Source organism: Drosophila miranda, chromosome 2 (genome assembly GCF_003369915.1).
Source record: "Drosophila miranda strain MSH22 chromosome 2, D.miranda_PacBio2.1, whole genome shotgun sequence".
Taxonomy (NCBI): Eukaryota; Metazoa; Arthropoda; class Insecta; order Diptera; family Drosophilidae; genus Drosophila; species Drosophila miranda.
The window spans coordinates 16,042,313-16,067,455 of NC_046675.1; the positions used below are offsets into that span (position 1 = coordinate 16,042,313).

Genomic DNA, 25,143 nt, shown 5'->3' on the forward strand with positions numbered 1-25,143 from the left:
ATTTAATGCGAAAGTGCTTATAATATGTATCTAATTTTAGTACTACCTATATCTTATATACATGACCTCCTGTTTTCCCTTGTATTCCCCCAAGACCTGCAAGCATTTCACTTGAAGTGCATATTTAATAAACTATCTTTTTTTCAAATCAAATATAAAGAGGCTATTGCCCATCTTTAATTGACATTTAATGGGGATGCGAGTAGTCCCACAGGGATCCCAGCTGATGATAGTAATACTTGTGCGACGTACGTGGATGATACTTAAATACTATGGAAATTCCACTGGCTATCATCTTCAAGATTCAATGCTTTTGAATTTTTAAGTGAGTTAAATTCGTTCTTAAAGTTTCAGGGAATCCAAGAAAACTCAATGTTGTTTATCTCTGCTGGCGGCCACATTTGTGTATTCCTCTAGTATTCTAGTCAGTGGATATTCCTGTAAATGTCACCTGGTTTCATCCCATAGTTTCGATTGCAAATCTATACTTCGTTGGGATTAGACTATATCTAACCCTTTTCAAAGTGATCCTAAGCAACATGTATTTCCAATTGGATTTGTTTGTTTAATATTGTTCTGTTTGGAATTTCAGATACTGAATGATCGATTAAAGTATTATTGCAGTTTTCCTTTTCCAACTTGATCGTAAGCTCATCTTGCAGAAAGAGATCGCTATGACAATAAGTATTCCTTCACCTTAAATTAATAGGATTCTCCGTTTGACATATACAGGATTTATATTGAAACTCAAATCCTATTGGACTGAAATCAAATAATCTCAAATGAGCTCTATAATAGGTTGGGCAATCGTTCGGCAAATCTAACTAAATCGTTGAATGATTGGAAAATTTGATAGAATAGCACATCATATAAGATTCGTAGGAGACAACATCTCTGGGACTGCTGTTGATAAGGTCTGAATGTAAGATTAGTGGGGTACGTTGAATATGGGTAATATTTCTTGTTTTCCATGTTTTATTGTTGTTGTTTTTAGCTATTCGCTCGCTTACATTTACAAGTAGTTTATTTATATGTATATTTTGTATATATACTATATATTTTCTACAACATTTACGTTCATACTCTGTGTGTCTATGCAGTAAAAGCTGGTTTTACTTGGTTTTCGCTTAATATAGGGACTCTCGCGTCTCGTCTCTCCGTTTTCTAAGTTTTTGTTTGTTCTAGTATAAGCAACCCGGTTTGTTTTTAAACTTTTCTTTCATGAATAGTGTTATTATTTGATTATTTATGCGATCGCGCCGTCGTTCCGCTTGTAGTCATTTGAGTAAAAGATGCTGCTAAATATCCGCTAAGAGTACACTTATATAAATAGTTGCGTTTTTGTTTTGCGATGACAACTTATGTATGTATATGTTTAGAGCGGGCGGGGGGTTACACACAGTATAGCAATAACTAGTTTTACCATTATTTGTTTACTTTACTTTACTTTAGTTTGCTTTCGGGGCTTAACATTTAACACGACGAGAAAAGCTGGAGAGAAGCTAGACTTGACTCGGGGGGGGGAAACGGGAGAGGCTGGACCTGGGGCTGGGGCTGGGATTGGGTGACAACAGTTATGAGGCTAATAGTAGTAGTATTAGTAGTAGTGGGGGGATAGTATAGAGTTTTAGGCTTAAACACCCTGTATTATATGTGTACGTGTGTGCACGTCAGATGTACGACAGTACGATGTACGATGTACGGCTAGCCTTAATTTACAATTGGACATGCATGTGGATCAGCTCTCCTACTATATAGTTACATACAATTGCGCTCTGCACAGCAGGTAAATAACACTTTTGAGTATATCATTCAAATATAGTATTCATGTAATCATATTCTGTATACATATGCAACTCTATAACTGTATGCGGTTTATGTATGTGGCATGCATATTGCACTATTCCTCAATGGCTGGTTGACTGGCTCGCTGGCTGGGCTGGGCTGGGCTGCGCTGGCTGCGGACTGGTGGTTGGAGATTGGAGCGTCGCTTCTCGCCTAGCACGTGTGCACCCTTAGATGATTCTGCAGGGTGCTCTTCTGCCGGAACTGCTTGGGACAGTAGGAACAGTTGTAGGGCTTTTCACCAGTATGGATCTTCATGTGATTGTTGAGCGTGGCCACCTGTCGGAAGTTAACCTCACAGATCTTGCACTTGTACGGCTTCTCACCCGTATGCGTCTTGATGTGATTGACCAGGGTGCTCTGCTGGGAGAAGAACCGCTGGCAGACGCTGCACCCAAACGGGCGGTCCGGATTCTCGCCCTTCAGCATGTTGATGTTGCCCACCATGGTTATGCGACCGGGCGGCGAGGCGGCCTGGAAGTGTTCAGACTTGGTGTTGGTCTGGAAGTGCTCAGACTTGGCTGCCACAGCAGCCACATTACTGGCTACCACGGAGCTGACCGTGGTGCCGCTGTCCAGAAAATGCAGTAACGGATGATGCTCCAGCTGGATGATGTTGTGCGTTGCCCCGTGCAGATTGTTGGGCAGCAGTCCGCTCGTCAGTTGCTGCGTTCCCGGCGCAAGGGGCACTGGCATCGAGTGATCCACTGCAATTCGATGTGCGGATTGGTTCGGTTGATGTTGGAGGAGGGTTGATCGGTTGGTGGTTTGGTGGTCGGATCGTAACGAATCGGTGTTTGCATGCGTACAAAATTTAAATAAAAGCTTCGTTAGGGAAGAGCGTTAATGGTCAATGCACACAGTGATAACAGAAAGCGGCTCAGTTGTAGGGCGAACACACAAGCGGCTCACCTGTGGCTGTGACTGTGCCTCCTGGCTGCTGCTGTTGCTGTTGCTGCTGGGAGGCCAGATGCGTGTGCGTCTTCATGTGGTTGGTGAGGGTGCTCTGCTGTCGGAACTGCATGTGGCAGTAGGAACACGTGTATGGTTTATCTCCCGTATGGATCTTTTTGTGATTGGCCAGCGTGGCCAGTTGGCTGAAGGACTTGTCGCACGTCTCACACTTGTACGGCTTGGGATCGATGTGCGTCCGCTCGTGGTTGTGCAGCGTGCTCAGCTGCGGGAATCGCCGCTTGCACACGCTGCACTGGTACGGTTTCACCAGCTCCTCGGCCGCCGGCGAGCTGTAGCTGCCGGAGTATAGAGTCTTTGAGATTTGTACGCGCGGCATATGCTGCTGCTGCTGCTGGTAGGCGTTGTGCATCTGATTCGCCTGCGATTTCCTCATCTTCCCAGATGACTGCGGCTGGGGCTGATAGTTGAGTAGTGACGTCGGCGTGCTCGACTCTGCCGCTATGTGGGGGAGAGTGCGGAATGGGAAACAGTTGTTGGGATGTTCAGGGTCTGGCCGAAGGTGATTCCTCGGTCAAAGGCTTGCACTTACCCTTATGCGTCTTGATGTGATTGATCAGTGTGCTCTGCTGCCGGAAGTCCTTGGCGCAGATGTTGCAGGTGAACGGCTTCTCGCCAGTGTGGATCTTCACGTGGTTGGTCAGTGTCGAGATCTGGCGGAATGCCTTGTCGCAGTGCTTGCACTTGTAGGGCCGTTCATCGGTGTGTATTTTCATGTGGTTGCGTAACGTCGTGAGCTGCCGGAATTTGTTCTTACACACGTGGCACTGCTTCTTTTTGCGCGGGTCGTCCACCACGGACTCCTCCTCTTTGATGAAAGTCTGCACAATCTCCTGCTTCATGGGCGGTATGGGCGTGTGATTGCCCCCGCTATTCGTTGTGGTCGTCGATATATCTAGCAGGTGGACCAGTGGATGCTGCGGATGGAGCATGGTCTGGTGGGTGGGATGCTGGATGGCCTGCACAGCGGTCAGTTGGTGCAGCGCGAACTGACTCTGCTGCAGGCTGGCCAGGGTGGTCGACTGCTGCAAGGCGTTTCCTGCGCCACCGCCTCCTCCACCCCCGCCCCCACCACCACCGCCGCCGCCACCGTGCGTGGCCAGCTGGGCGGGCGCATAGTGCTGATAGTTGGCCATGGCAGCTGTCGCAGCAGTTGCATGATTCAGATGCATAGTAATGGGGTTTGCCTCACCGATCTGAGGTATTCGAAAAATCTTCAGCTCCAGCTAGTGACTTTTGGGTCGCTTATTGTCTGCACATGAAGGATGCGAGTGGGCGCGTTATACAATTTAATTGAAACCCCGCAGCCATTTGCCACCAGAGCCCCACCACACTGCGCCGTCGGTTTGTTATTTTAGCTGTCTGCTGCTGCTGCTGCTACCACGACCTGCCCTGGCACCTGGCACGTCGCTTCCACGTATGCGTTATCGCAAGCAATTTGACAAACACTCTGTCCTGCACAACATGCCACACAGTTTTCACAGTTTTCGCGAATCTGAAAGTTGCGTTTTATATGCTTAATGCAAAATTTTCAGGCCACGCTCTTTTTGTATCCGTATCCTTATCAAAACAAAAATGACTGGCGTGGTTTTCCAGGGCCTCGGCACGGGCAGAGCTGCATCGGCAGTGGTCGCTCGCCCACCGATAGTGCATATCGAATAGTCGTACCAGGGCTGCGCACCAAAAATGTGCCGAATTGCGCACTGCGCATATCGCGAATACTTTCGATAGCAACTATCGGCTGGAAAATATCGATTAGTCGAAAATTACGAAGGTAGCGTGCTTCGATAGTGGTTTATTAAAACCACAAAAACCAACGGCAGGTATTTTCCGAAAAATTCGAGACCCTCGATATTTCTACTATCAAAGGCTGAAAACCTGCTTAATTATGAGCCACAACGATCAGAATGACACTGCTGCAGTGGAGATCGCCCCGAAGGAAGAGGATTCCACCGAAAGTGACAATAGCGAAGGTCTGTTCGGACTGACAATAAACAATTGTCACGACTGTCATTTAGTAATATTTTGTGATAATTCCAGATAGTCTCGAAGTAGATGGTATGAGTCGGTTGCTCGCAAGCACCATGAATTTAGGTCCCTCATCGGCTAAGCAGAAGGAGAAGGTATGGTGGCCCACTCACTGATTGAATGAATGTTGATGCATTATTGATTTATTCCAGGTCATGGCGGACTTGACATTTAAGGGCCTTGGTGACCACTGGCGTGAAAATGGATTCAAGAAGATTATCACCATGGTTGGAGCCGGAATATCCACATGTAAGTCAACTGAGTTTACGGCTGGCCGCGCCTTTTACATTTGTTGTCGCTCGTTTAGCCGCTGGCATACCGGACTTTCGATCACCCGGCTCGGGACTGTACGACAACCTGGCTAAATACAAGCTACCCTACCCCACGGCCATATTTGAGTTGGCCTATTTTAAGAAGAAACCAGCTCCCTTCTTTGCCCTGGCCAAGGAGCTGTACCCCGGCTCGTTTAAGCCAACTATGGCACACTATTTTATTCGGCTACTGCATGAGAAGGGCCTGCTGCTGAGGCACTACACGCAGAACATTGACACGCTGGATCGCCTGGCAGGCATACCTGATGAAAAGTTAATCGAGGCACATGGCAGCTTCCATACAAACCATTGCATTGGCTGCAAGAAGGAGTACGACATGGCCTGGATGAAGAAGGAGATCTTCTCCGACCGTCTGCCTACCTGCACAAACTGCAAGAAAATCGTGAAGCCGGATATTGTCTTCTTTAGCGAAAATCTACCCGAAAAGTTCCACAAAAGTTTAGATGGAGACTTCAAGAAGTGTGACCTTCTGATCATCATGGGCACCACGCTGGAAGTGCATCCGTTTGCATCGCTGGCGCAGCTCCCTGGACCGCGCTGTGTGCGATTGCTGATTAATCGCGACGCCGTGGGACGTCCCAAATTCACCACCTGGATGGATGGGGACAACAACCATTTTCTGCTCTACAACAGGCCCAACAACACACGGGATGTGGCCTTCCTTGGTGACTGTGACGAGGGTGTGCTGGAACTGGCCAAACATCTGGGCTGGGAGGACGAGCTGCAGGAGCTCATCTCCACTGAGCGAAAACTGTTGACCAAGCAGAAATTGCAAAACATAAAACCGCACGCTGAGGAGGCTGCCTCTACCAGTAGCCCCGAGGAAACTGCACCGCAGTAAAGAACGGATTAGATAGTTAAATTAGTAGTTAAGTTTGGTTAAGAGTGCAATTTGTACACATGGCAGATGTATAAATGGACAAAGGAATGCGCAGCATTGCTTGTAAATCCAGTGCGTTTCAATTCATTTTGTTTCGGCTCGTTTGCGGCTTTCGATTTATCCTCTCTGTGTCCTCTCGAAGCCATGTAAAGGACGTGAACGAAGTCAGGATATCAGCTCTCGAGTTGTCGACTTTCGCGACCATAGACTATAGACCAATGAAAATATATAGGATTATAAGCTGATTTGTTATAAGCCACAAGATTGGTTATGCTGAAGTGCAGATCAGTCCGGAGCATCAGATCGGGGAGATCAAGTATTATACTTTATCGATTGCCAATGTGGAATTAGTTGGTTTTAACTCCGAGTTTGTTTAGAAGAGAACTTCAATTCTTTCAAAAAGAAAATCCCAAATAATCTTTAATTCCTCAATCCGGAATTACGTAACGATATAAAATATTTTAACTATCATTTACCTGCACACTGACTAATATTGGGTGACAATTCCATATTCCTTATCTTTTATGAAGAAGGTCTGCCTATGCGCTTCCTGAGCGGATTATCCACACACTTAACCAATCTAGAGCACTTCGACGTGGTGATGGAACAACAAGTCTGCCGTCGCTGGACATCGGAATACGTCAACGAACTACGGGCACGAAACAAGCAGGCTCGAGGCTCTCAGTGTAGGTCTCGGACTGCTGCTGCAGGAACAGGTTGAAGGTCCGCTAGATGAGCTGTCGAGAATTCCGCAGTGTGTTGATTATTTTGGCGTTCCGAGCCAACCAATAGAGAGTCCTTGATCACTCGAACAGACAATCTTGGAAGTCGGGCGATTGGAAAACCTTTGCGATCATAGTGTTCTCCTACTGAGAAGGCTGAAATGCATGTGGGACATCAGATGGAAGGCATACTTTAACTCCTCCTCCCACGCGTGCTTCAGACAGAGGAGGCAGGCGAAGTAGACTTCCTTCTTGCCATTCACGCATATCGTTTTCCAATGGTTTAATTAGGTATACCATCTCTTGGGCATCTAGCTCGAGGAGCTCCCGCAAGGCAGAAAGCACTTTTGGTCACGGAACAGCATCATGATCATCATTTCCTCGCATCGATGGACGCCTCGATTCCAGACGCCGCCGTCAGGGTTACTAAATACGGACCCGTACTGGTCGACCAGCCCAGGAATTGGCTGCCGGGCTGTGCCCCAGAATCAGATCAAGGTTCTGGTTCAGGCATGTGGCTGCAAGCCAACTACGGCGTTGTCGATACAATCAAATATAAGCCTTCAGGACCCTGGCCCAATGTACATGGAGCCGGAAGTCCCCTTTAGCGAAACATACCTACGGCATTTTCCATGCAGCGCGCCAGCACAGACTGCATCAGACTCATAAGCTCTGGACTCTGCTCCTATATTTGGGAGCAAACAAATTGCAGTTTTAAATAATAGCTTGAAATTAATAAATCAGACCTCGACAAACAATATTTTGTTGTACTTGCTGCTGACTGCACTGTCCACGTGTCTACATCTAAGGTAGAACGAGGGGGAACGTTGTGAGTTGCAGCGGACACCGCAACTCCACAGTTATACCCGATACTAAGTCAGTATGGGTCTCCTCCGGCAGACGCCGCTAATATTGAACGACACGACAAAGAGTGCGTGCGAGAGAGGCAGAAAATCAGTCTGAGCGTGACGTCGGGGGCTGCGTAGCCAGTGCAAATTGATTTGTTCCTATTGGCTATAAAAATGATCTTATCTGATCCAGATTCAGCAATCTGATAGATATGGTCATTATCTATGATTCTGCGTTTTTAGTTTTCTCGAATGTGCAATATTGTGGATGCAACAGATTTTCGTCTTTTGTGGGGGCGGAAGAGGGTGGGGCGAAATTTTGAGATATACGTTTTAAAGTGAGATCTAACAGGAGTGCGGATACTAAATTTGGTTACTCTAGCCTTAATAGTCTCTGAGATTTGTGAATATCCCCAGATTTTCATCCTTTGCGGGGGCGGAAGGGGGTGTGGCGAAATTTTGAAACAAACTCGTCTCGGTCCGATATATAAGGAGTGTGGATACCAAATTTGGTTGCTCTAGCTTTTATAGTCTCTGAGATCTAGGCGCTAATGTTTTACTCTAAGCAAAGTCGGCTATGCTACGTGTGTGTTAGAGAGAGACAGGGCGAGAAAAAATGAAATTGTTTTCTTGATGCTGGCTATAATAATAATACGATCCAATTCAGATTCCGCAGTCTTAAAGATATGGGCATTCTCTACAATTCTACGTTTTTGGTTTTCTCATATCTTTAAAATTGTGGATGCCACAGATTTTCGTCCTTTGTGGGGGCGGAAGTGGGCGGGGCGAAGTTTTGAAATATTTTTGTAGCAGTGACATATCACAGAAGTCTGGATCCAAAACATCGTTGCTCTAGCTCTTATAGTCTTTGAGCACTAGGCGCTGAAGGGGACGGACAGACGGACAGACAGACAAACAGACAGGGCCCAATCGACTCGGCTATTGATGCTGATCAAGAATATATATACTTTATGGGGTCGGAAACGATTCCTTCTGGACGTTACACACATCCACTTTTACCACAAATCTAATATACCCCAATACTCATTTTGAGTATCGGGTATAAAAAGGTCAATCAAGGGCACTAGAAATTTATCTCGTGCGTTGGAGTTGGATTGGCAATGAATACTGTAGAATATTCAATAAATTCAGAACACGAACCTGTCAAGACTGTATTGGCAGGTGCATGTGCACCATGCCCCCCATAAGAAAGTCATGATATTAGCCACATGCACAGAATTTCCACTACTAGAGATTGGTTACCTGTTGGGGATGGGCGGACAGTCTGCAGGAGCTCATCGCCATTGAGCGGAAACCGTTGTGGACTCGCATGAAGAGGAGACCAGCAGCTGCCGGAAGAGGGCTAGGCGGTATGGTAGGGTATCGTAGGGACTAGGGCTTGGTTTAGGGTGCAAATTGTACAGATGGGACATGTTTGAACGGACAAAGGAATGTGCATCATGGCTGGTAAATCCCGTGCGTTTCATTTCATTTGGCTCTGGCTCGTTTCCGGCTTTCAATTATTCAAGTGCCATTTGTGAGCCATTAGCGTTAGCCAGTGTCCGTCCAGCCGAAGTCGGGAGGCAGGGTGGCCGTGGACGAGGTCCCTTTTAGCCGTGCCACCGAAAACCGCAAAAACTGATTGAGTTGCTCTGCCGTTTCCGGCGCACAAAAAGCTGAAACCGCCAACAAAGGTTAACTCTCGACATGGTTCTGGTTCTGCTTCTGTTTCTGTTTCTGTGGCAGCATTTGCTGGCTCTGATCCTGCTTCTGGTTCTGATTCCGTTACAGCTGCCAACTGCCCCATTGCCGCGCCCCCAACGTCATCAACCGCCGTTGTGGGCGTTGTATGTGGCATCCTAACAGAATGTTTGTGTGGCATGCAGCTACATCCTGATGCTTGCTGCACCAACTTAATGACTCACAATCTGTCCCACAGATAAACACACACGCAAACAGATGGACAGAGAGAAAGAGAGATGGGGAGAGAGAGAGAGCGAGAGAGGGATCTGCCTCATACTCGTACGATTTGCTGGTAATGAAGCTTCTGCGGTGAATTGGCCAATAGAAAATACGTACGGGCTGCACTAATTAAAACCCAGCCCGAACCAGCACAGCGGGTAACCTCCTGTCGAAGGGGATGGGGGGAAGCAGAAACTGATATTGTTAATCGCTGGCAGGGAGGATGCGGATGCTGGAGGTGCACACTAGGAAATCAGATGCAGCAACGGAAATATTGATGGCCTCGCAATTTGTTGCAGTTGCCCCACAACTTGGGCAATTAAAGCTAATGGCCCCAAGAACTTGTCTATTTGCAATTTTCCAGAGTGTTTGGCTGTCTGTACTCTGTACTCTGTGTGTGTATCCTGTGTCTCACTCACTCAAAATTGACTCAAGTTGCCCCCAATATTAACTTGACTTGACTTGGGTGGAAGCCCTCTGCTCTCCGCTCCGCTCCTCCAATGTGGAAGGAACGCCATTAAGTGCACTCCATACACACGCACTTGATGATGCCGAAGGCGAAAGTGGTGCCGGAGGGAGGGACCAAAGGGCGGGGCCATATTTATGTGAACATGTTTCATATTTGTAATCAAAATGATGCCACCTCCGACCCTCGACCCCCGACCGCCGCCACCCGGGATCATCTAATCCCCACTCTGAGCCTGTTCATCAATGGCATTGAAACAAAAGACGAGTATTCCTTGTAGGGACATTCCTCGATGTCATCACCGACAGCTGTGCTCGCGCTCTGATATTGAATTCTTGACATGATTGTGCGGAGGAGCAGTACACAGCTTGCCATCGAATTGATTGCAAAGACACACCCCCCACCCCCCACCACACACCCACACCCACACCCACATGGAGAGGGTTTAAAAGCATTTGAAATCCCATAGCCGATACCCAAAACCACAAATAGCTCAAGCGGTCTCTAATAAAGCAAATCGAAGAGATCTTCATTGATTGTGTGGGCCCCAAAGAATAAAAAAAGACATCTTTGATGGGCGTTTATTCTAAAATATGCATTGTTATCGTAGCATAAACGGAATCTTTATGAATATTTTATTATGGCTTTAATAAAAAGAAAACCAGAAGGAGCCGCAGCACTCGGGCGACGGCTGCCAAATGCTGTTCTGAAAAAGCAATTTGTGTCAATAAATGTGCGGGAGTGTGTGTTTCTGTGTGTGGGGGGGGGGCATTGCATATGTGTGTGGGTGGGTACCCAATGTTCTTTTTCGCATAATATCCCATCCCTCCCAGCAGTCGACGGAGCAGCTCCAGCTCCGGCTCCAGCTCCCAGCATAATCGTCATAATCATTTTATGTGCATGTTGTATAGCTACTTTTGGGCGCATAAATTTTTATTTACGTCTTTGTCAACACAATGCTCCAAAAACGATTGAGTGTGCCGTGCCCCACCCGCATGCCACACTCTCTCCTACAAAATTAAAGTGCGATTTGAAATGATGCCCTGCCTGCCTGCCGCACTGATCCAAATTGGCGGTTTTCGTGGCACCAAATGAGCTGCGGTGGTATGTATAAAATATAGTACATTTCCGCTGTGGCTTTAGCCGTACACAGAGGAAAAAACCTGACCAAAATCATCACGACAGGTCAAAAATGCATTTATAACATATTTCATAGATTGTTTTCTCTATGACTCGTATGGTCTTTGAAATCAGGAAATATATGCCTTTTTTTCAGTGCACATAATACTGATGTGCATAAATATGATGGCCACTAACCAGAACATAACCAATTCGAATGGTGGCCAAATGAAATTATTCACAAGATCGGACATATCATATATTTCTTATAATCAAAATAAAATCAATAAACAACAAACAAAATTAAGGGATTGTCACTAGAGAAGTGTAACGAATTGAAAAACCAAATAATTCGCATTGATTTAGCTGGTTTCCTCCCCCTCGAAAGCGGAAACCCGTCCACTGGCAGTGGGGTGACCCCGACCGCATGCTGCATTGATTTGGACCAGGAAAAACCTCGTCAATGGCTGGGGTGCACGGTGCATGGTCAATTGATTGGGCCAAAGCCAATCTTCAATGAATAAATGAACGTCGGAGATGGGCATGGTCTGTGGGTATGGTGCTGTGTGCGTCCTGGGGTCCGTCAGGTGCATCATCGAGTGCATTTAATTGTGGCACAGGACGACCTGCGCACTCCAACAATCGGATTTTCGCTTTGTCCCCGGCTGCTGTCACTGCAGCAAAAACTCCTCAAAAATATAGAGAGAGAGAGGGGCACTCGTATGCGAGCAGTCGTCGTGGATGGGGGAGATGGGGAAATGATTTAGCCAAAATGGTTTGGCAGTGGACAACCTTTTTTTGGTTTTTGTTTCGTTTTCGTTTTGTTGTGTCCGGTTTTTGTGGTTAATTGAAATTTTTCATTTGGCTCGTTTGCCTGCGTCGGCTTTAAATTCATTTTGAATGGTTGGCTCTAAGCCCCTGGGCCATGGCCAATTCCCGCCGGAATTCAGAATGCAATAAATTTAGGAAAAAAACAACAGCAACATTACTCTGCGGCTCGACAACAAAGTGGATTATGTAATTGCATAGATAGATAGATATATTCGTATAGATAAATTCATATAAAGTTATGGGGCGCGGCGCTGAGCCAGCTGCCTGTGGAATCGATGTGGAAAAACAATTATCAATATTTAATTCGCTGGCGGTTTCTGTGGTCGCCAAATGCTAATGAAATGTGGAAATCTGTTTAGATAAATAGTTAAGTGCCTGGCCAAACCGAACGAAATTCTCCAGCAGCAAGCACTACGCTATCGGGGGATAAGTCAAGTCCTTGGAGAAATGCCCGAAATTAAATTCGTTTAATTAAAGTTATAATTTAGCAGAGAGAAACAGAGAGAAAGCGCAAAGGAAAACCCATTTAGAGCGTGAAAGAAACTGCATTTTGCGATACATTTCCTCAGCCTGTTTCCTTCGCTCAGGATGTGCCCGGGGCACCTTACCAGTTGGTACGTTGGTACCTTTCCTACCTCCTTATCGTCCTGGCCCTGTCCGACATTGGTAATTTAGAGAAAATGTTGGCCAAAAGAGGTAGAAACGGAGGGGTATAAGTATTTTGTACTCGTTACTTGTATTGCCTTTTCGATTTGCACTTTACACGCTTTCATTACACTTCGTTTCCGTAGCCGAAGGGAGGGAGATATGCCAAAATACAGAGTAGGGGAGATGTTGCCAAGGAGGGACAGGGGAAGAAATGGAAATACTTGACCCGAAACCGTTGCATTGTTAGCATTTAAACTGTTTCTTTGCCGTTGCGCTTCGCTCGGAGATTGCACACTCGAGACATAGATACAGAGAGTGAGAGATGGGCCGAGAAAAACAGTAGAGAGAGAATCTCACTCAGAAAAAGATACGCTATAAATGCAAGTTCAAAAATCATCTATTTGTACTACTATTTACTCTATAGGTTCTCAAGGGGCGGAACGTAAGAGAGGGATTAAGACGAAATTGGGATTAAGATCAATTCGATTTCCAAGAATGGTGATCATTTATGGCACTAAAAAAAGGACCATCAAGTGTTCCAAGCAACACCAATCGGTGTCTTTTCGTGAATATATAGGGTATTTGGTATACCTTAGTTTCTCTGAGTGTAGGATTCTATCTAAATGCCCAACAGGAACATTTCGTTGCAGCTGGATCTGGATCTGCAGCAGCCTCATAATCATCGACAGCCGGAATCAACGGAACGAGCACTCATCTTAACGTCACTGAAAATGATTGCTATCCCCCCCTCTTGCCTCCACACTCCCCCCTTCACACTATCCACTGCCCAATCCCCAACCCCCTGTATGGCTCCATCTTGGGGCTGGCAGCCATGCAACATGCTGCCTTGACACTTTAAGCTGCAATTTCGTTAAAATATTTCCAATCGATTTCGTTGGTTTATCGCCAAGTTTATTTCCACTTTCTTGTTGTTTGCCCGTTGTTCTTCCCCCCCTCCTAAAATCCTCACCCCCTCCCTCCACACCATATAGTAGTGTACTGCACATTTTCCGTTTCCACTCTGGCAGATCTTACGGAAATGAAATGTGTTTCTATTTTAGTTTCGCCATCTTCTCTTCTTTTTTGTGTGTGTGTGCATTTACACGCTCGAGTGTTTGCCTCAGACTTCAATGAAAAGAACCCACAAGGAGCAAAAAAAAAAGAGAATGAAACCGAGGAAGATATGCTAGGGGGTCGAAGTTTAGATGCCCTTTTGATGGAAGTTGTGTGATGCAAATGAAAAGGATTTTTCTGCAAAAATTTGGCAATACAAATCGTTCTAATAAGTGCAGGATTTGTGCACGGGCTTACACTGAAACAAACCCAGCGACATGATTTTTTCTCACGAAAAATCGAAAATGCGTTATTTTCTGCTTTGATACGATTTTTTTTCTAAAAAACAAGGGTATAAAAATCACCAGCTTCAACTCAAGTTTGTTTACAAACCATATGCAAAAATTGCAATACAGCCAGAAAAAAAAAAATTGCAAGAACAAATATCAGAAAAATACCAGAAGTCCGGGCAGTAAGGCCTCGACCAAATGGCAAATATTTACTGCAATACTCGAAGCCCTCTGCAGACCCACAAACCCCAGACCACCACTCAGCAATGCCAATCTGCATAATTGTGCAGCAACAAAATGTTCTGGGGAAATATGTATTTTCCACCTCACGCACTTGGCTGGCAAATGAGAATTCCAAGGACAGCGCCAATGACAGCAGACTGCCTCATGGATGCGAAGTGGCATGGATGTCGCAGCTAATTACCATGCAAATATTTACACATCCTATCCCAGAATTGATAGAAGAATCTCCCAGAGCCCCACTCAAACACATGCCATGCCGCCTGTCGGAGCCTGTCGGCATTCAGTTGTCACAGCAGCCCATCATCAAGTGCGGGTGGGCGAGGCAATCTGATGAGCTGTGCGTAATTGTTTCTGGCTTCTGCAATGAGGTCAATCATTCAAACAGACACAGACATAGATGAGGTGACCAATTCAGGTCACATAATTCGATGAAAACACAACACTTTGCGAATAAAATACTAGGAAAATCAAGAGAAAGCCCGAGATCTACTTAAATTGTTAGTCTTGTGATATCTATTCTGGATCATTCTGGTGTCGTGTTTGGTTTTGAAGACTTGAAGCCTCTTAAATCTGATGTACCCTTGAGCCCTGAATCGGAATATGACGATGTTCATTTTAGTTAGTATTCCGTATTGAATGGCCTGATTGTCAACCGCGTCTCGCTGAAAATGTGCTGGTGAAAGTGATGGAAAGGGAAAACTCATTTCCATGGTTCGTGTTGCCTCTGCAGGGCTCTGGCACATATTATGGAGTGGCATGATGTACTCTGAGTCCTTCATATTGCCATTGTTTAGCCTTAGTTGGCAAGGTCTTTCAAGGACTTCTGTTTTGTTTAGTATTCATTAATGCAGCTCTGAGCGTTGATTGCCGGGCTGCACTTGCTGTCGTGGCCGTGATTATTTGCATATGAATAGGGGCGAAAATGAGTATTAAAATTTGCCTTTAAACTTGTGGCAATTTAAAGTTCTTTAAGGCTTTTAATTTCTTGTGCGGCAACTACTTTCCATTAGCAATTCAAGTGCAATACTGGCTAGCAAATTGCCCACACCGCCGCACCATGCACCAGGCAACAGGCAGCAGATGAAAGCACAACAGAAACCCGGGAAAGAATTTGAAAAAACTTTAGCTAAAAATGCGCCACGCACTCTTTTGCTCACACACAGAAACACTCTCTCTTTTGGCCATACATATGTTGCTGTTCTGGCCACTGGTGCTTGTTGGCCACATTGTGGTCGGCTTGTTGGCCAGCCAGCCTGCGGTGGTGCTGCGCCAGGCACGGTCCGGCCCGGCTCCTGGCTGCTGGCTCCGGGAATGCTGCCCGATAGTTGCGTGTGCGAGGTGAGTAAATTCCATTTCTGCGGACAGACATGGAACCAGAAAAAGACCAAATAAAACACTCACTCACTGGTCTGCCATGTGTATCTTGATTAGTGCTGGTTGACTCAAGGCGCTGAGCATAGTTTTGAGTTTCCCATCTTTTGTCCAACAGACGATATTCTGGAACCTGCGAGGACGCTGTTACATACATATAAGTGGATTCGTATGAAGCTGTATTTCTTATATTTTAGTAACGTTGCAAAACTGAAATATGGAATGGATGGATTAAATATTATTCTGGTTTGATGCGCCCATTTCTCAGCTATTAACTTAGTAAACGCTTTATCTCGATCTTTATCTTTGATTGCTATCCAATGAATCATTTCAGAGAAGATAAACCGTTTCATGGATTTTTAATGCCATTGACTTTCGAATAACCCCGAATAGGGGGCATCGCAACCCAACTCTCACGCCTCCACAAAACGCCGCTTGAGTGTTTAATTGCCATTGGGGGCCCCGAGTGGATGTGGCCGTAGTTACAGCCATGTGTGGGTGTGCTGGCCTTTTTTTTGTTGTTGTTTTTTGGGGGGCAGGTCCTAGCAGGTTGTCGGGGCAATAAAATCGTCGCCTGCTGGGCACTCGAATGACCAGAGCCGGAGTCAGACTGCCGTCATTCCCCGCTCGTCGTGCCTGCTGGCTCTCTTTCTGTGTCTCCAGCTGGTTCCGGTCTGCCTTGCCAGGAGAGTAAATCCTTTAATCCGTCTTTCAATTTCAAATAACCCACTGGTTAAGCACTCCCTACACTCACACATTCCCGCAGAGAGAGGGAGAGAACAGCAGACGTTTGGGTCTGTCCGTTTATGTTCTCACATTGGCCACGACTGCGTTGTTCCATTGACTCCTGGCTTCCCCCACTCCTGGCCAGACCAATTGAATTGTTTCAATTGACACTTGGCCTGGTCTGCCTCAGTTCTGTGTCTACCATCCGCCGACTCTTTTCGGCTGGGGGCTTTGTTCGCATTCATAATGAAAGTCAGTCTTTTGGCAGTATTGTTGTCGCTAATTTGTGGCTTCGCTAATTGGCCCACAGCCAGAGGGAAGGCCGTTCAGGGTTGATTAAGGGATCGAATGCTGCAGTCACCTCACTTCGAAGGGTTTCGCTTGATTGGCAGTGGAGTTGTTCTACTTGACAAACTCCCATCCACCTCTGTTCGATTTTCCCCCGACCTGCAGAGGATTGTTTAGTGAATTATGCAAATATTGTAATGTCTTGTGTGCGTTTCATTAGGATAATGTCTGGGCAAACAATGCCCATTGGAAGTTTGTAATGATAGCCAGACCAGACCAGACCCAGGGCCGACCAGAGTGTTTTCAATTACAGTTCGAGCTCAAATCAATTTGTTCCTCAATCGATGCAGGGTCATTAAGTCGCAGTCCCTCCTATAAAGGCTGATTTTCCCTGCATTTGAGACCAATAGAGCGGCAAGATGTTGTTCCAGCCACTCGTGATGCAGCTGAGTCCATTGCTTCGGATTATAAGTAAGAAGGCAGTTTTTATACTTCTCATTTTACACCCTAATCTCTTCTTTCCCTCAGTTGGACAATATTTCGCTTCCTTTTCGTCCATTCTGATCGTTCACAACAATACCCGGACCACAACTCTCCTTCAACTGGAGTACCTGAGATCTCTGGAGCTTGTGCTTAAGGGCTTTGGTCAATCCATACTCCTGCAATGGATCAATGTCGGACAATTGAGTGACTTGGCGGAACTTGAGTGGCAGGTCATGAGTGCCGTCAACAGCAGCACCATAGAGGTAGGTTTAGAGAAGAGAATCGAGGCTGTTACCATGTTACCATACCTCCTCTTCTTAAGGGATTCATCACAATCCTGTCGCAGACGAATCTTTTTCTCCATGCCCGATACTATGCCACACGTAATGCCAATGTGCGCCTCAAGGACAAGCGATATCTGTTCTTGTGCGAGGATGAACATCCCCAGGAGTTGTTGGCCATGGACATTCTGCAGTGTAAGTGAAGTGGCGTTCATTGATCTCACATTTCAATTGAAATGCTCCCCTGGAACTCCGTCGCTTCCCATTCCCCCAACATCAATTTATTAGCTTAAGCGGTGACTTCTTGCCAGCCCCCTCTGGGGCATGTCTAAACAAATCCAACTGGAAAACTTTTTCCATGCTCTGACACTGTGCAACACAAATAGGAGCGGGCAACCACCGCAGGACATTCGTGGCCAGTTGATCAAACTTTAGCACTTGCCAATAATTTCAACGCTCGACGGCGTCTTGTTCAATTGTAAACTTTGGCTTTTTTCTGCTTGGGCTTTCTTTTCCGTTCCGTTCCGTCTTTTTCTTTATTTGTTGGCTTTCTTTTCACTGTTTTGCTTGCCACGACTTAATTTTGTTTCGATTTTTTTTATTTTCTTTTCACATACCCTGTATTTATTGAAGATAGAGGGTGGCTTGACAATGTGTGAGTGTATGTCGGAAGGTAGTAAAAAGTGTGAAATGCAGAGGTAATGGTATGAAGGAGACTTTGACGTTTGCAGATATTACACAAAAACACATACATACATATATGATATATTCTTTCCTGTATTTGACATAGCTTACGATTTTCTTTGGTTTCTTTTTCCTTAACTGTATTTATTGGATTTATTGGACGATTGGAGGTGTTCTGGATATGATATTCCATGAACATACTCCATAAAAAAAGTGCAAAGTGATAGCTCTGCCAAGACTTTAGTTCGCCACATTTTATAACTCTTTCGTACAAAATAATGCAATGAAATTACGTTTTGAAAAATTAGCCAATCTTATATAAAATTAATTGACTGAAAAGCTACCACTTAATTAACACTGTGCTATGACATCCGTATATATGTATTCTTTTATACATTCAATATTGAAACAAGAGTTTTTCTAAAGAAATTTCATTGAAAATAATGCTTGGGTTATCTCTTTATTTTCCACTTTCTAAATCTGTTTTCTTAGCACTTTAAACAAAATATTATTATGTTTTTTAGTTTATTTATTTTTTTAAAATGGTATTTCTGTACCATTTAATCATTATAAGTCAAAATAATATCCCGTAATACTGGATAGCTTGCAGTCGATCTGCGCAAAACTAATGCCAGCTTTCTCCGCCCATTTTTTTTTTGTTTTTCGCATGTCCCCTGCTTGTTTGTTGTTTCTGCTTGTCCAACAACGGGAAATCGTTGTAATGCGCTTTAGTCTACCCACACCATCTGATGGTGCGACCAGGAACAAGAGCCGTAACAGGACCAGAAAGAGGACCAGTAACAGTACCAGTACCAGCCCACAGGCATAAAGAGGGCACATCGGTAAACACGGAAAGCACGAGGGATGGGAGTCGACCCAGAGATGTGGATGTGGATGGGGATGTGGATGTGCGAGATGGAGATGGAGGAGCCGGAGCCACTTTGCCGTACCGCGACATCAATTTCGAGCTGTGGACACAAAAGTTTGTCGGAGCCTTTGGTAATTTGGATGCCGTGCGCCTGGGCGCATTCTTGCCGAACGAAACTTTTGCCGGGAACAGCCGGGTCGAACTTTATCCCAACAAGCTACTCGATCTGCAGCAGCGCACCCTGCGCTTGGGCTCCATTACTTATGTCCCATATACAATTACTAATTATGTGGTAAGTAATTGCCGGTTAAGTTTATATTTATCGTTTGTTGTTGTTGTTCCCCCAAACCCTGCGGCCTGCCCCCTGTGGCATGTCCCGGGAGCAGACTGGGCCACAAATGCCAGAGATTTGCACGCCAACATTAAGCAAAGCCAATTGGTTGTCCTCGCACTGGCACTCATCCTCTTCCTTATCCTCTCTGGCCCTGGTCCGTTCTGGGCCTCATCTTCATCTGGCCCCCATTCACATCGTTGTCTTTGCATTAGTCGGGGCTCAGTGTGTGTGGACTCATCATGAATAAATGTCCAGTGGTTGCCTCATTCTGTGGGTGGATGGGCTCTGTTCTGTGTGGGTGAGAGGTGCTTAGTTATTTGCCTTTGTTGTCGTTGTGGGCAACGATTTTGGGAACTAAAATGTAAGCACATGTTGTCCTGTGGTCCTGTGTCTATGGATGCGGAGGAGGTTGCAGATGCCAGAGCAGTTGTCAGGAGCCGTCTATATGATTGGTTTGGTTACACCACGCCACATAGTTTTGGACTTGGGGATAATAAAAAAAAAATAGACTTTGTCTTGCAGCCACCTAGAAAAATATCGCACTTCAAAAATTATTCTCCAAAATATCAGAAATGTTTCTATACTGTTCTGGTAATGCTCCTATACTATTTATATATGTAGCTATGTTATCTCTCGATTATATAGAAAAAGTATTGGGTAGTCGCCCTAGTTTATATGTATTTTTAAAACAATTAAAATATCCAATAAACTGTGTTTAGAATAATTTAATATGCTATTTAAAATTGTAGATTATTAAATCAACCTCTTTTTTCGGTTTTTCGTCGCCATGCTATAGATTTATTCTTCTTGAAGTGTTAGGGACTTAAAAAAATTATCAATATTATGTTAAAGATATCGTACAACATTCATTTTATATGAGTATTGAAGTTACAAATTTGAAAGTTTACCCGAAATGAATAGACAAATTTTCTTTCACAGTGTTCTGAGACCCAGTCTAAGCACAGTGTCTCGGATCAATCAGACAAGAAAAGGCATTAGAGATGTGTATACAAAATCCACTAGGATTTATCCTTTTCTTTTATTTTTGTACATTTTAGCCCCACTGTGCCAGTTGTAAAAAAGAAAGTTCTTTTGTTGTCATTTGGCAAAAGTTTTGTTCGCACTCAATTGTTTGCCTTAAGGACATTCGCACATTTGTAAGCACACACAGACACACACACACACACGGTCACGCCCACACAAACAGTAACACAAATACTACCTCCCATTCATAAACACACACACACACACACACACACACACACCCACACACACGCTGAAAGAGACAGAGGGCGAATACAGCCGCAAGCATGTGCATGTGGTTTTGTTTGGGGCTTAGCTTTGGCTCCGGCTCCAACATTGATTTAAATTACGTGTTTCCATTTAATTGCCACCCGACGAGGCAAGTGTCGATGTCCATTTGAATGCCCTCAACTTGCCCCAACACTGTGTGTGTTTTTGTGTGTGTGGGGCGTGGCCATAACAAGGCCATTAACGAAATTAGCCCAGACGCTTGATTGGCCAGCAATAGTTTACCATTAAGCAGTTCTCCCTTGATCATCTTACACGTACGGTACTGCAGCCAGCTGGCGAGGGCAATGAAGATCCCATTCACCCGCATGGGGCTAACCGTTCGATTGCGTACTACGGCGCCGAGGCCAATGTGATGAAGACCTTCTGTCAGGTGCACCATTGTCATTTGCGTGTGGAGGCGTGTAAGTTGTGCCAGGGGCACCGTTTGACTGGAGCCAAATCTTAAGGCGTTCTCCCTGTTCCAGACGGGGCCGACAACTGGGGCAGCATCTATGAGAATGAGTCGAGCGACGGCATGCTGGGGGACGTTTACAAACAGCGCGTGGAACTGGCCATTGGCTGCATCTACAACTGGTACGACGGCATCACGGAGACCTCGTATCACATTGCCCGCTCCTCGGTGACAATTCTGGGACCAGCACCGGCGTAATGGAATACCCTTAACCTCAGGTTCTCCTTTTCCAATTGAAGTTTTAATCTTTATAGACCCTTACCCAGTTGGCGCACCAATATTCTACCCTTCAATGGCGCCACGTGGCTGCTGCTCATCTCTACAATGGTGATCTGCGGCGTCTTTCTATATGTGATGAAGTTTGCAAGCTTTCGGCTGGGTTATTGCAGATATGAGCCAGAATTCCATCATGCGAGGAAGATCGAGCAGTCCCTGCTGGACACCTTTGCTCTGTTCATCCAGCAGCCATCGGCTCCACTCAGGTGTGTTCGAGTTGACATCATGCTTGGGTTTTAAACTCTATGTTTCCTTTTTCTGATTCCACTCTAGCTTTGATCGGTTTGCCACTCGCTTCTTTCTGGCTACGCTCTTGTGCGCCACCATCACGCTGGAGAACATCTACAGCGGACAGCTCAAGTCGCTGCTGACAGTCCCCTTCTACAGTGCTCCCGTGGACACCATCGAGAAGTGGGCACAAGCTGGCTGGAAATGGGCAGCCCCCTCCATTGTCTGGGTCCATACCGTGGAGAGCTCCGATCTGGGCATCGAGCAGATATTGGCCAGGAACTTTGAGGTGCGCGACCACAGCTTCTTGTCCAATGCCAGCTTCAGCCCCAATTATGGACTGGGGATCGAGCGTCTGGTCTCGGGGTCTCTTTCGGTTGGAAATTATGTGCCCGCGGATGCATTGGAGAACCGCATTGTAAGGGGAAATTTCTCACATCTCATGGGCTTGGTTTGTATAAAATATGTCGTGTTAGGTTCTGCACGATGATCTGTACTTTGATTGGACCCGGGCTGTGTCTATACGTGGCTGGACTTTGATGCCGGAGCTGGACAAGCATATTCTCACCTGCCAGGAGACGGGTCTCTATGTTCACTGGGAGCTGGAGGTAGTCTCCTATTTGTATGTCACTCTGACTAATTAATTAATTAATTTACAGTTTGTGGTCAAGTATATGGACAAGAAGGTACAGGAAATTCTGCTGGATATGGTCAACGGGCACAAGGCCAAGGGTGCACCGAAGCCCCTAAATGTCAGCAACATCACTGGGGCTCTATTTGTCCTGGCCTTTGGCTACACCTTCGCTTTCAGTGCCCTCTTGGTGGAGACTGCCATCTGTGGGCTAAAGAAAATCAAATAATTTGCCCATTTTCGTGCATCGTTCCTGCAATTCAGCTGAGTTCCCCGCCCCCCCTTTCATCCTGGACGACGACGACCATGAGCACGTGTCACAGCAAACATCAAAATCACACGCAAAAGCCACAAAACCCCGGCTTAGTCGAAGGAGGGGCGTAGCGTGAGGTGCCAGTTTCCCACGGCGCAAAATATGACAGCAGCTTGCCAGCAGGGAATCGACATCGACCGGCGGCATTGTTGGCCGGCATTGGTTAAGCGTCACGGCCGAATGGCCAAGTGAAAAGTGAGCTCATCTCCGTGAGCATTCGGTATCGTTTTCCGGCACTATCGGCTGCACTTGCCACGGACATGTGGCAAGAACTGGCTGGCGTTTTGGGGCTGCTTTTTGGGGAGGACTTACTGGTAGGACTGTGGATATGCAAGCGGAAAATGGCTTTTGCCCTGTGTTTCGTGGTAATTGGAAAAGCGTTTTAGTCCCAGACGAACTCAATTTCATCCCCGGCAACATTTTTAATGATGCCCTTAATTATCGCTGTGGGAAATTATTCATTATTACTAATTTGGCGCAGCTTTGGACGGGGCCCACGCCCACACATCCACTCACATGGTTCGGGCCACTCTTAGTGCAGATTGGAAAGTCTCTAGCGGCATCCTTCTTCTTGGTCCGCCGCTGCTGCTCCGCCACATTATACTCGAATCTCTCCTGCTACTCAAATCCCTCCAGCAACTGCTGCTCCTGCTGGAATCTCTACTGCTTCTAATGCTCCACCGTAGTCTCCGTAAATCTCACCTGCATATGCCGTCTACTCCGCTCGTTAACACCTCGTTTCAAAGCGACAAACAAACAAACCAAGAAACAAACAGCAACTTTAGCTACAGTCGGAGACAACGACAACAACAAGTTCACCAACATGGCGGCTGTGTCATTTCCGTTGTCGTTGCTCTCGTTCTCTCTCCTTGGATTTCCGTGCAGAGGGTATCGTGATTTTCTCAAGATGTATGCAACTTTCAAGAGTAGAAATATTTATAACCATGAAGTGAATGTATAATAGTTTTGTTAAATAGCCATATCCGGCTGTGCTTCTTTTGCACGGTTCATCTTTCTCGTAGCTTAGCAGTTGGTGTTGCATTTTGTGACTATGACTATTTATTATCAAATTATCAAATAAAGTATTATAAATTATTATAAAAGATTGTATTGCTCTGCTTTGAACTATTTATTGTGATGTAGGATTCATCTTAGTCTACAATTTTATAAGTCAACTATTGCTCCGATCGCATTAATTGAATGAGCGAATGGACTTCAGGAACTGGTTTGAATCTGGATCCGTGCCAATGAACATGTCCTTCAATGGTTGTGGTGGTGTCTCAATTCCTTTTAGTTTTAATTTTCCTGATGACTCAAGTTTAAATTTGAGTGCATGACTATGGGGACATTCTTTATCTTTAGCACTCTAGCACCATCGTGGTTAATTTCGTTCATCTCTTGCCTCTGGAAATTGAAATTCACGCTATTGGGACATGCTCACACTCACATTTTCGATATCTGCTATTTCGCATGCTTCCTGATTTATTCATTCGGCGGCCCAATGGAATTGCTCACAGTGCAAACCTTTCACAGTCGCAAAACACGTAACACACACACAAACATTTTGTTCATTCAAAAGTACTAAAATCCCGATTTAAAATTTGTGGGTAGTGGTAGAAAGGAAAATAATTTCTGGAGTTCATAACTTATGCATTTGCACTTTATTAAATTCGCATGACTAAAAAAAAGAAAAAAATTTGTATACAAATCGGTTTACGGTGACACGAGATTTTTAAATATTAGATAAATAAATAAATAATATATCAACCATTTAATACACGTTTTAGTTAACTATTCCTCTAGAATTGAATCAACGGCTATGGAAGAGCATTCCATCTTCGGCATTCAAAAATTCTTTGTTTCCTGGTTTTTGGGTTTGTTTGTTTGTTTGGTCCATTCCACCAGATTTTGCATATTTCCGTACTGTGTTTGGAATTTTTAAGTGAGTGCGCTCAACTTTGTCTGTTGCTGCTGTTGCTGATGTTGCTGCTGCTGCTGTGATTGTTGCTGATTTGTGGCTGCTAATGCAGCTGTTTGTTTCCGTTTGTTAGCCTTCACGGACTGATGTTGTTCCTGTTGGAAAAGTTGTACACGTCTATGGCCCCTCCGGGACAGTTCTGACAGCTATACGACAATTTTTTCGGGGTCGGCAAAAGTTTAAGCAGCGGATTTGCCCCCGAACAAAGCTCTTATCTCAGTCAAAGGGTTCAATAAACTTGCTCGAAAATCCACGACATAAAAAGGCGACCCCAAAACCCTCACTTCCTTCCACTACTTTTCTGGAGTTCATAACTTATGCATTTGCACTTAATTAAATGACTGGGAAAATGGAATATTTTTCACATGCAATCAACGCAACCTGCAACGTCTCAGATTTTAACTTAATTTATGGCCCACAGCCAACAGGCGATAATTGAAATTATATAAAAGGCGGCGGCGGCGGCAGTGGCAGCACCGGGGAAACGAGTTTGCTGTAAATAAAATAAATCTGTGCGAGGCGTTGTCGTCCCCTCTGAAAATTTACGCGCTCTGATAAAAGTCCTGGCCGACAGAGAGGGGGGACAGGGGAGACAGTAGGAGCTTTCGGGTAGATTGGCACGTGCAACTGCAGCCAGACGACAGGACCGATAAAATATGAGCTCGAAGAGGGGTCCAG

At 45.4% G+C, this 25,143-nt stretch overlaps 3 protein-coding genes across 4 annotated transcripts; 2 read left to right on the forward strand and 1 right to left on the reverse strand.

Annotated features, from left to right (window-relative positions):
• Nucleotides 1-937: 937 nt before the first annotated feature.
• LOC108155383 (zinc finger protein 501) lies at nucleotides 938-4,438 on the reverse strand. Of its 2 annotated transcripts, none has more exons than XM_017286158.2 (3): nucleotides 3,350-4,436; nucleotides 2,758-3,258; nucleotides 938-2,552 (listed from the first exon to the last, which is right to left on the reverse strand). In XM_017286158.2, exons 1-3 carry the CDS (start codon nucleotides 3,987-3,989, stop codon nucleotides 1,999-2,001), a joined length of 1,695 nt encoding a protein of 564 aa, XP_017141647.1. In that variant the 5' UTR covers nucleotides 3,990-4,436; the 3' UTR covers nucleotides 938-1,998. The 2 variants fall into 2 exon arrangements, with proteins under 2 accessions (XP_017141647.1, XP_017141648.1); XM_017286159.2 differs by lacking the exon at nucleotides 938-2,552 and adding an exon at nucleotides 2,578-2,670 and having other exon boundaries at nucleotides 3,350-4,438.
• A 148-nt stretch (nucleotides 4,439-4,586) lies between these two features.
• On the forward strand, nucleotides 4,587-6,140 carry LOC108155385 (NAD-dependent protein deacetylase Sirt2). The gene is made up of 4 exons (XM_017286160.2): nucleotides 4,587-4,790; nucleotides 4,858-4,940; nucleotides 4,998-5,094; nucleotides 5,153-6,140. Exons 1-4 carry the CDS (start codon nucleotides 4,706-4,708, stop codon nucleotides 6,016-6,018), a joined length of 1,131 nt encoding a protein of 376 aa, XP_017141649.1. The 5' UTR covers nucleotides 4,587-4,705; the 3' UTR covers nucleotides 6,019-6,140.
• A 10,903-nt stretch (nucleotides 6,141-17,043) lies between these two features.
• LOC108153934 lies at nucleotides 17,044-23,485 on the forward strand. The gene is made up of 11 exons (XM_017284031.2): nucleotides 17,044-17,095; nucleotides 17,153-17,370; nucleotides 17,430-17,583; nucleotides 18,805-18,942; nucleotides 18,994-19,232; nucleotides 20,857-20,989; nucleotides 21,053-21,233; nucleotides 21,294-21,521; nucleotides 21,589-21,961; nucleotides 22,020-22,151; nucleotides 22,203-23,485. The coding sequence occupies exons 1-11, from the start codon at nucleotides 17,044-17,046 to the stop codon at nucleotides 22,401-22,403; spliced, it is 2,049 nt and encodes a 682-aa protein (XP_017139520.1). The 3' UTR covers nucleotides 22,404-23,485.
• Nucleotides 23,486-25,143: the final 1,658 nt, after the last annotated feature.

What these genes read in the sequence shown, in the direction of transcription:
- LOC108155383 (XM_017286158.2), bottom strand. Translation starts at nt 3,989, where the DNA reads ATGCATCTGAATCATGCAACTGCTGCGACAGCTGCCATGGCCAACTAT. An exon ending in TCACATCAAGACGCATAAGG is followed by an intron (nt 3,259 to 3,349) that starts GTAAGTGCAAGC and finishes TCCCCCACATAG; the next exon opens with CGGCAGAGTCGAGCACGCCG. An exon ending in AGGCACAGTCACAGCCACAG is followed by an intron (nt 2,553 to 2,757) that starts GTGAGCCGCTTG and finishes ATCGAATTGCAG; the next exon opens with TGGATCACTCGATGCCAGTG.
- LOC108155385 (XM_017286160.2), top strand. Translation starts at nt 4,706, where the DNA reads ATGAGCCACAACGATCAGAATGACACTGCTGCAGTGGAGATCGCCCCG. An exon ending in CGAAAGTGACAATAGCGAAG is followed by an intron (nt 4,791 to 4,857) that starts GTCTGTTCGGAC and finishes TGATAATTCCAG; the next exon opens with ATAGTCTCGAAGTAGATGGT. An exon ending in CGGCTAAGCAGAAGGAGAAG is followed by an intron (nt 4,941 to 4,997) that starts GTATGGTGGCCC and finishes GATTTATTCCAG; the next exon opens with GTCATGGCGGACTTGACATT.
- LOC108153934 (XM_017284031.2), top strand. Translation starts at nt 17,044, where the DNA reads ATGTTGTTCCAGCCACTCGTGATGCAGCTGAGTCCATTGCTTCGGATT. An exon ending in ATTCTGGGACCAGCACCGGC is followed by an intron (nt 21,234 to 21,293) that starts GTAATGGAATAC and finishes TAATCTTTATAG; the next exon opens with ACCCTTACCCAGTTGGCGCA. An exon ending in ATGCATTGGAGAACCGCATT is followed by an intron (nt 21,962 to 22,019) that starts GTAAGGGGAAAT and finishes ATGTCGTGTTAG; the next exon opens with GTTCTGCACGATGATCTGTA.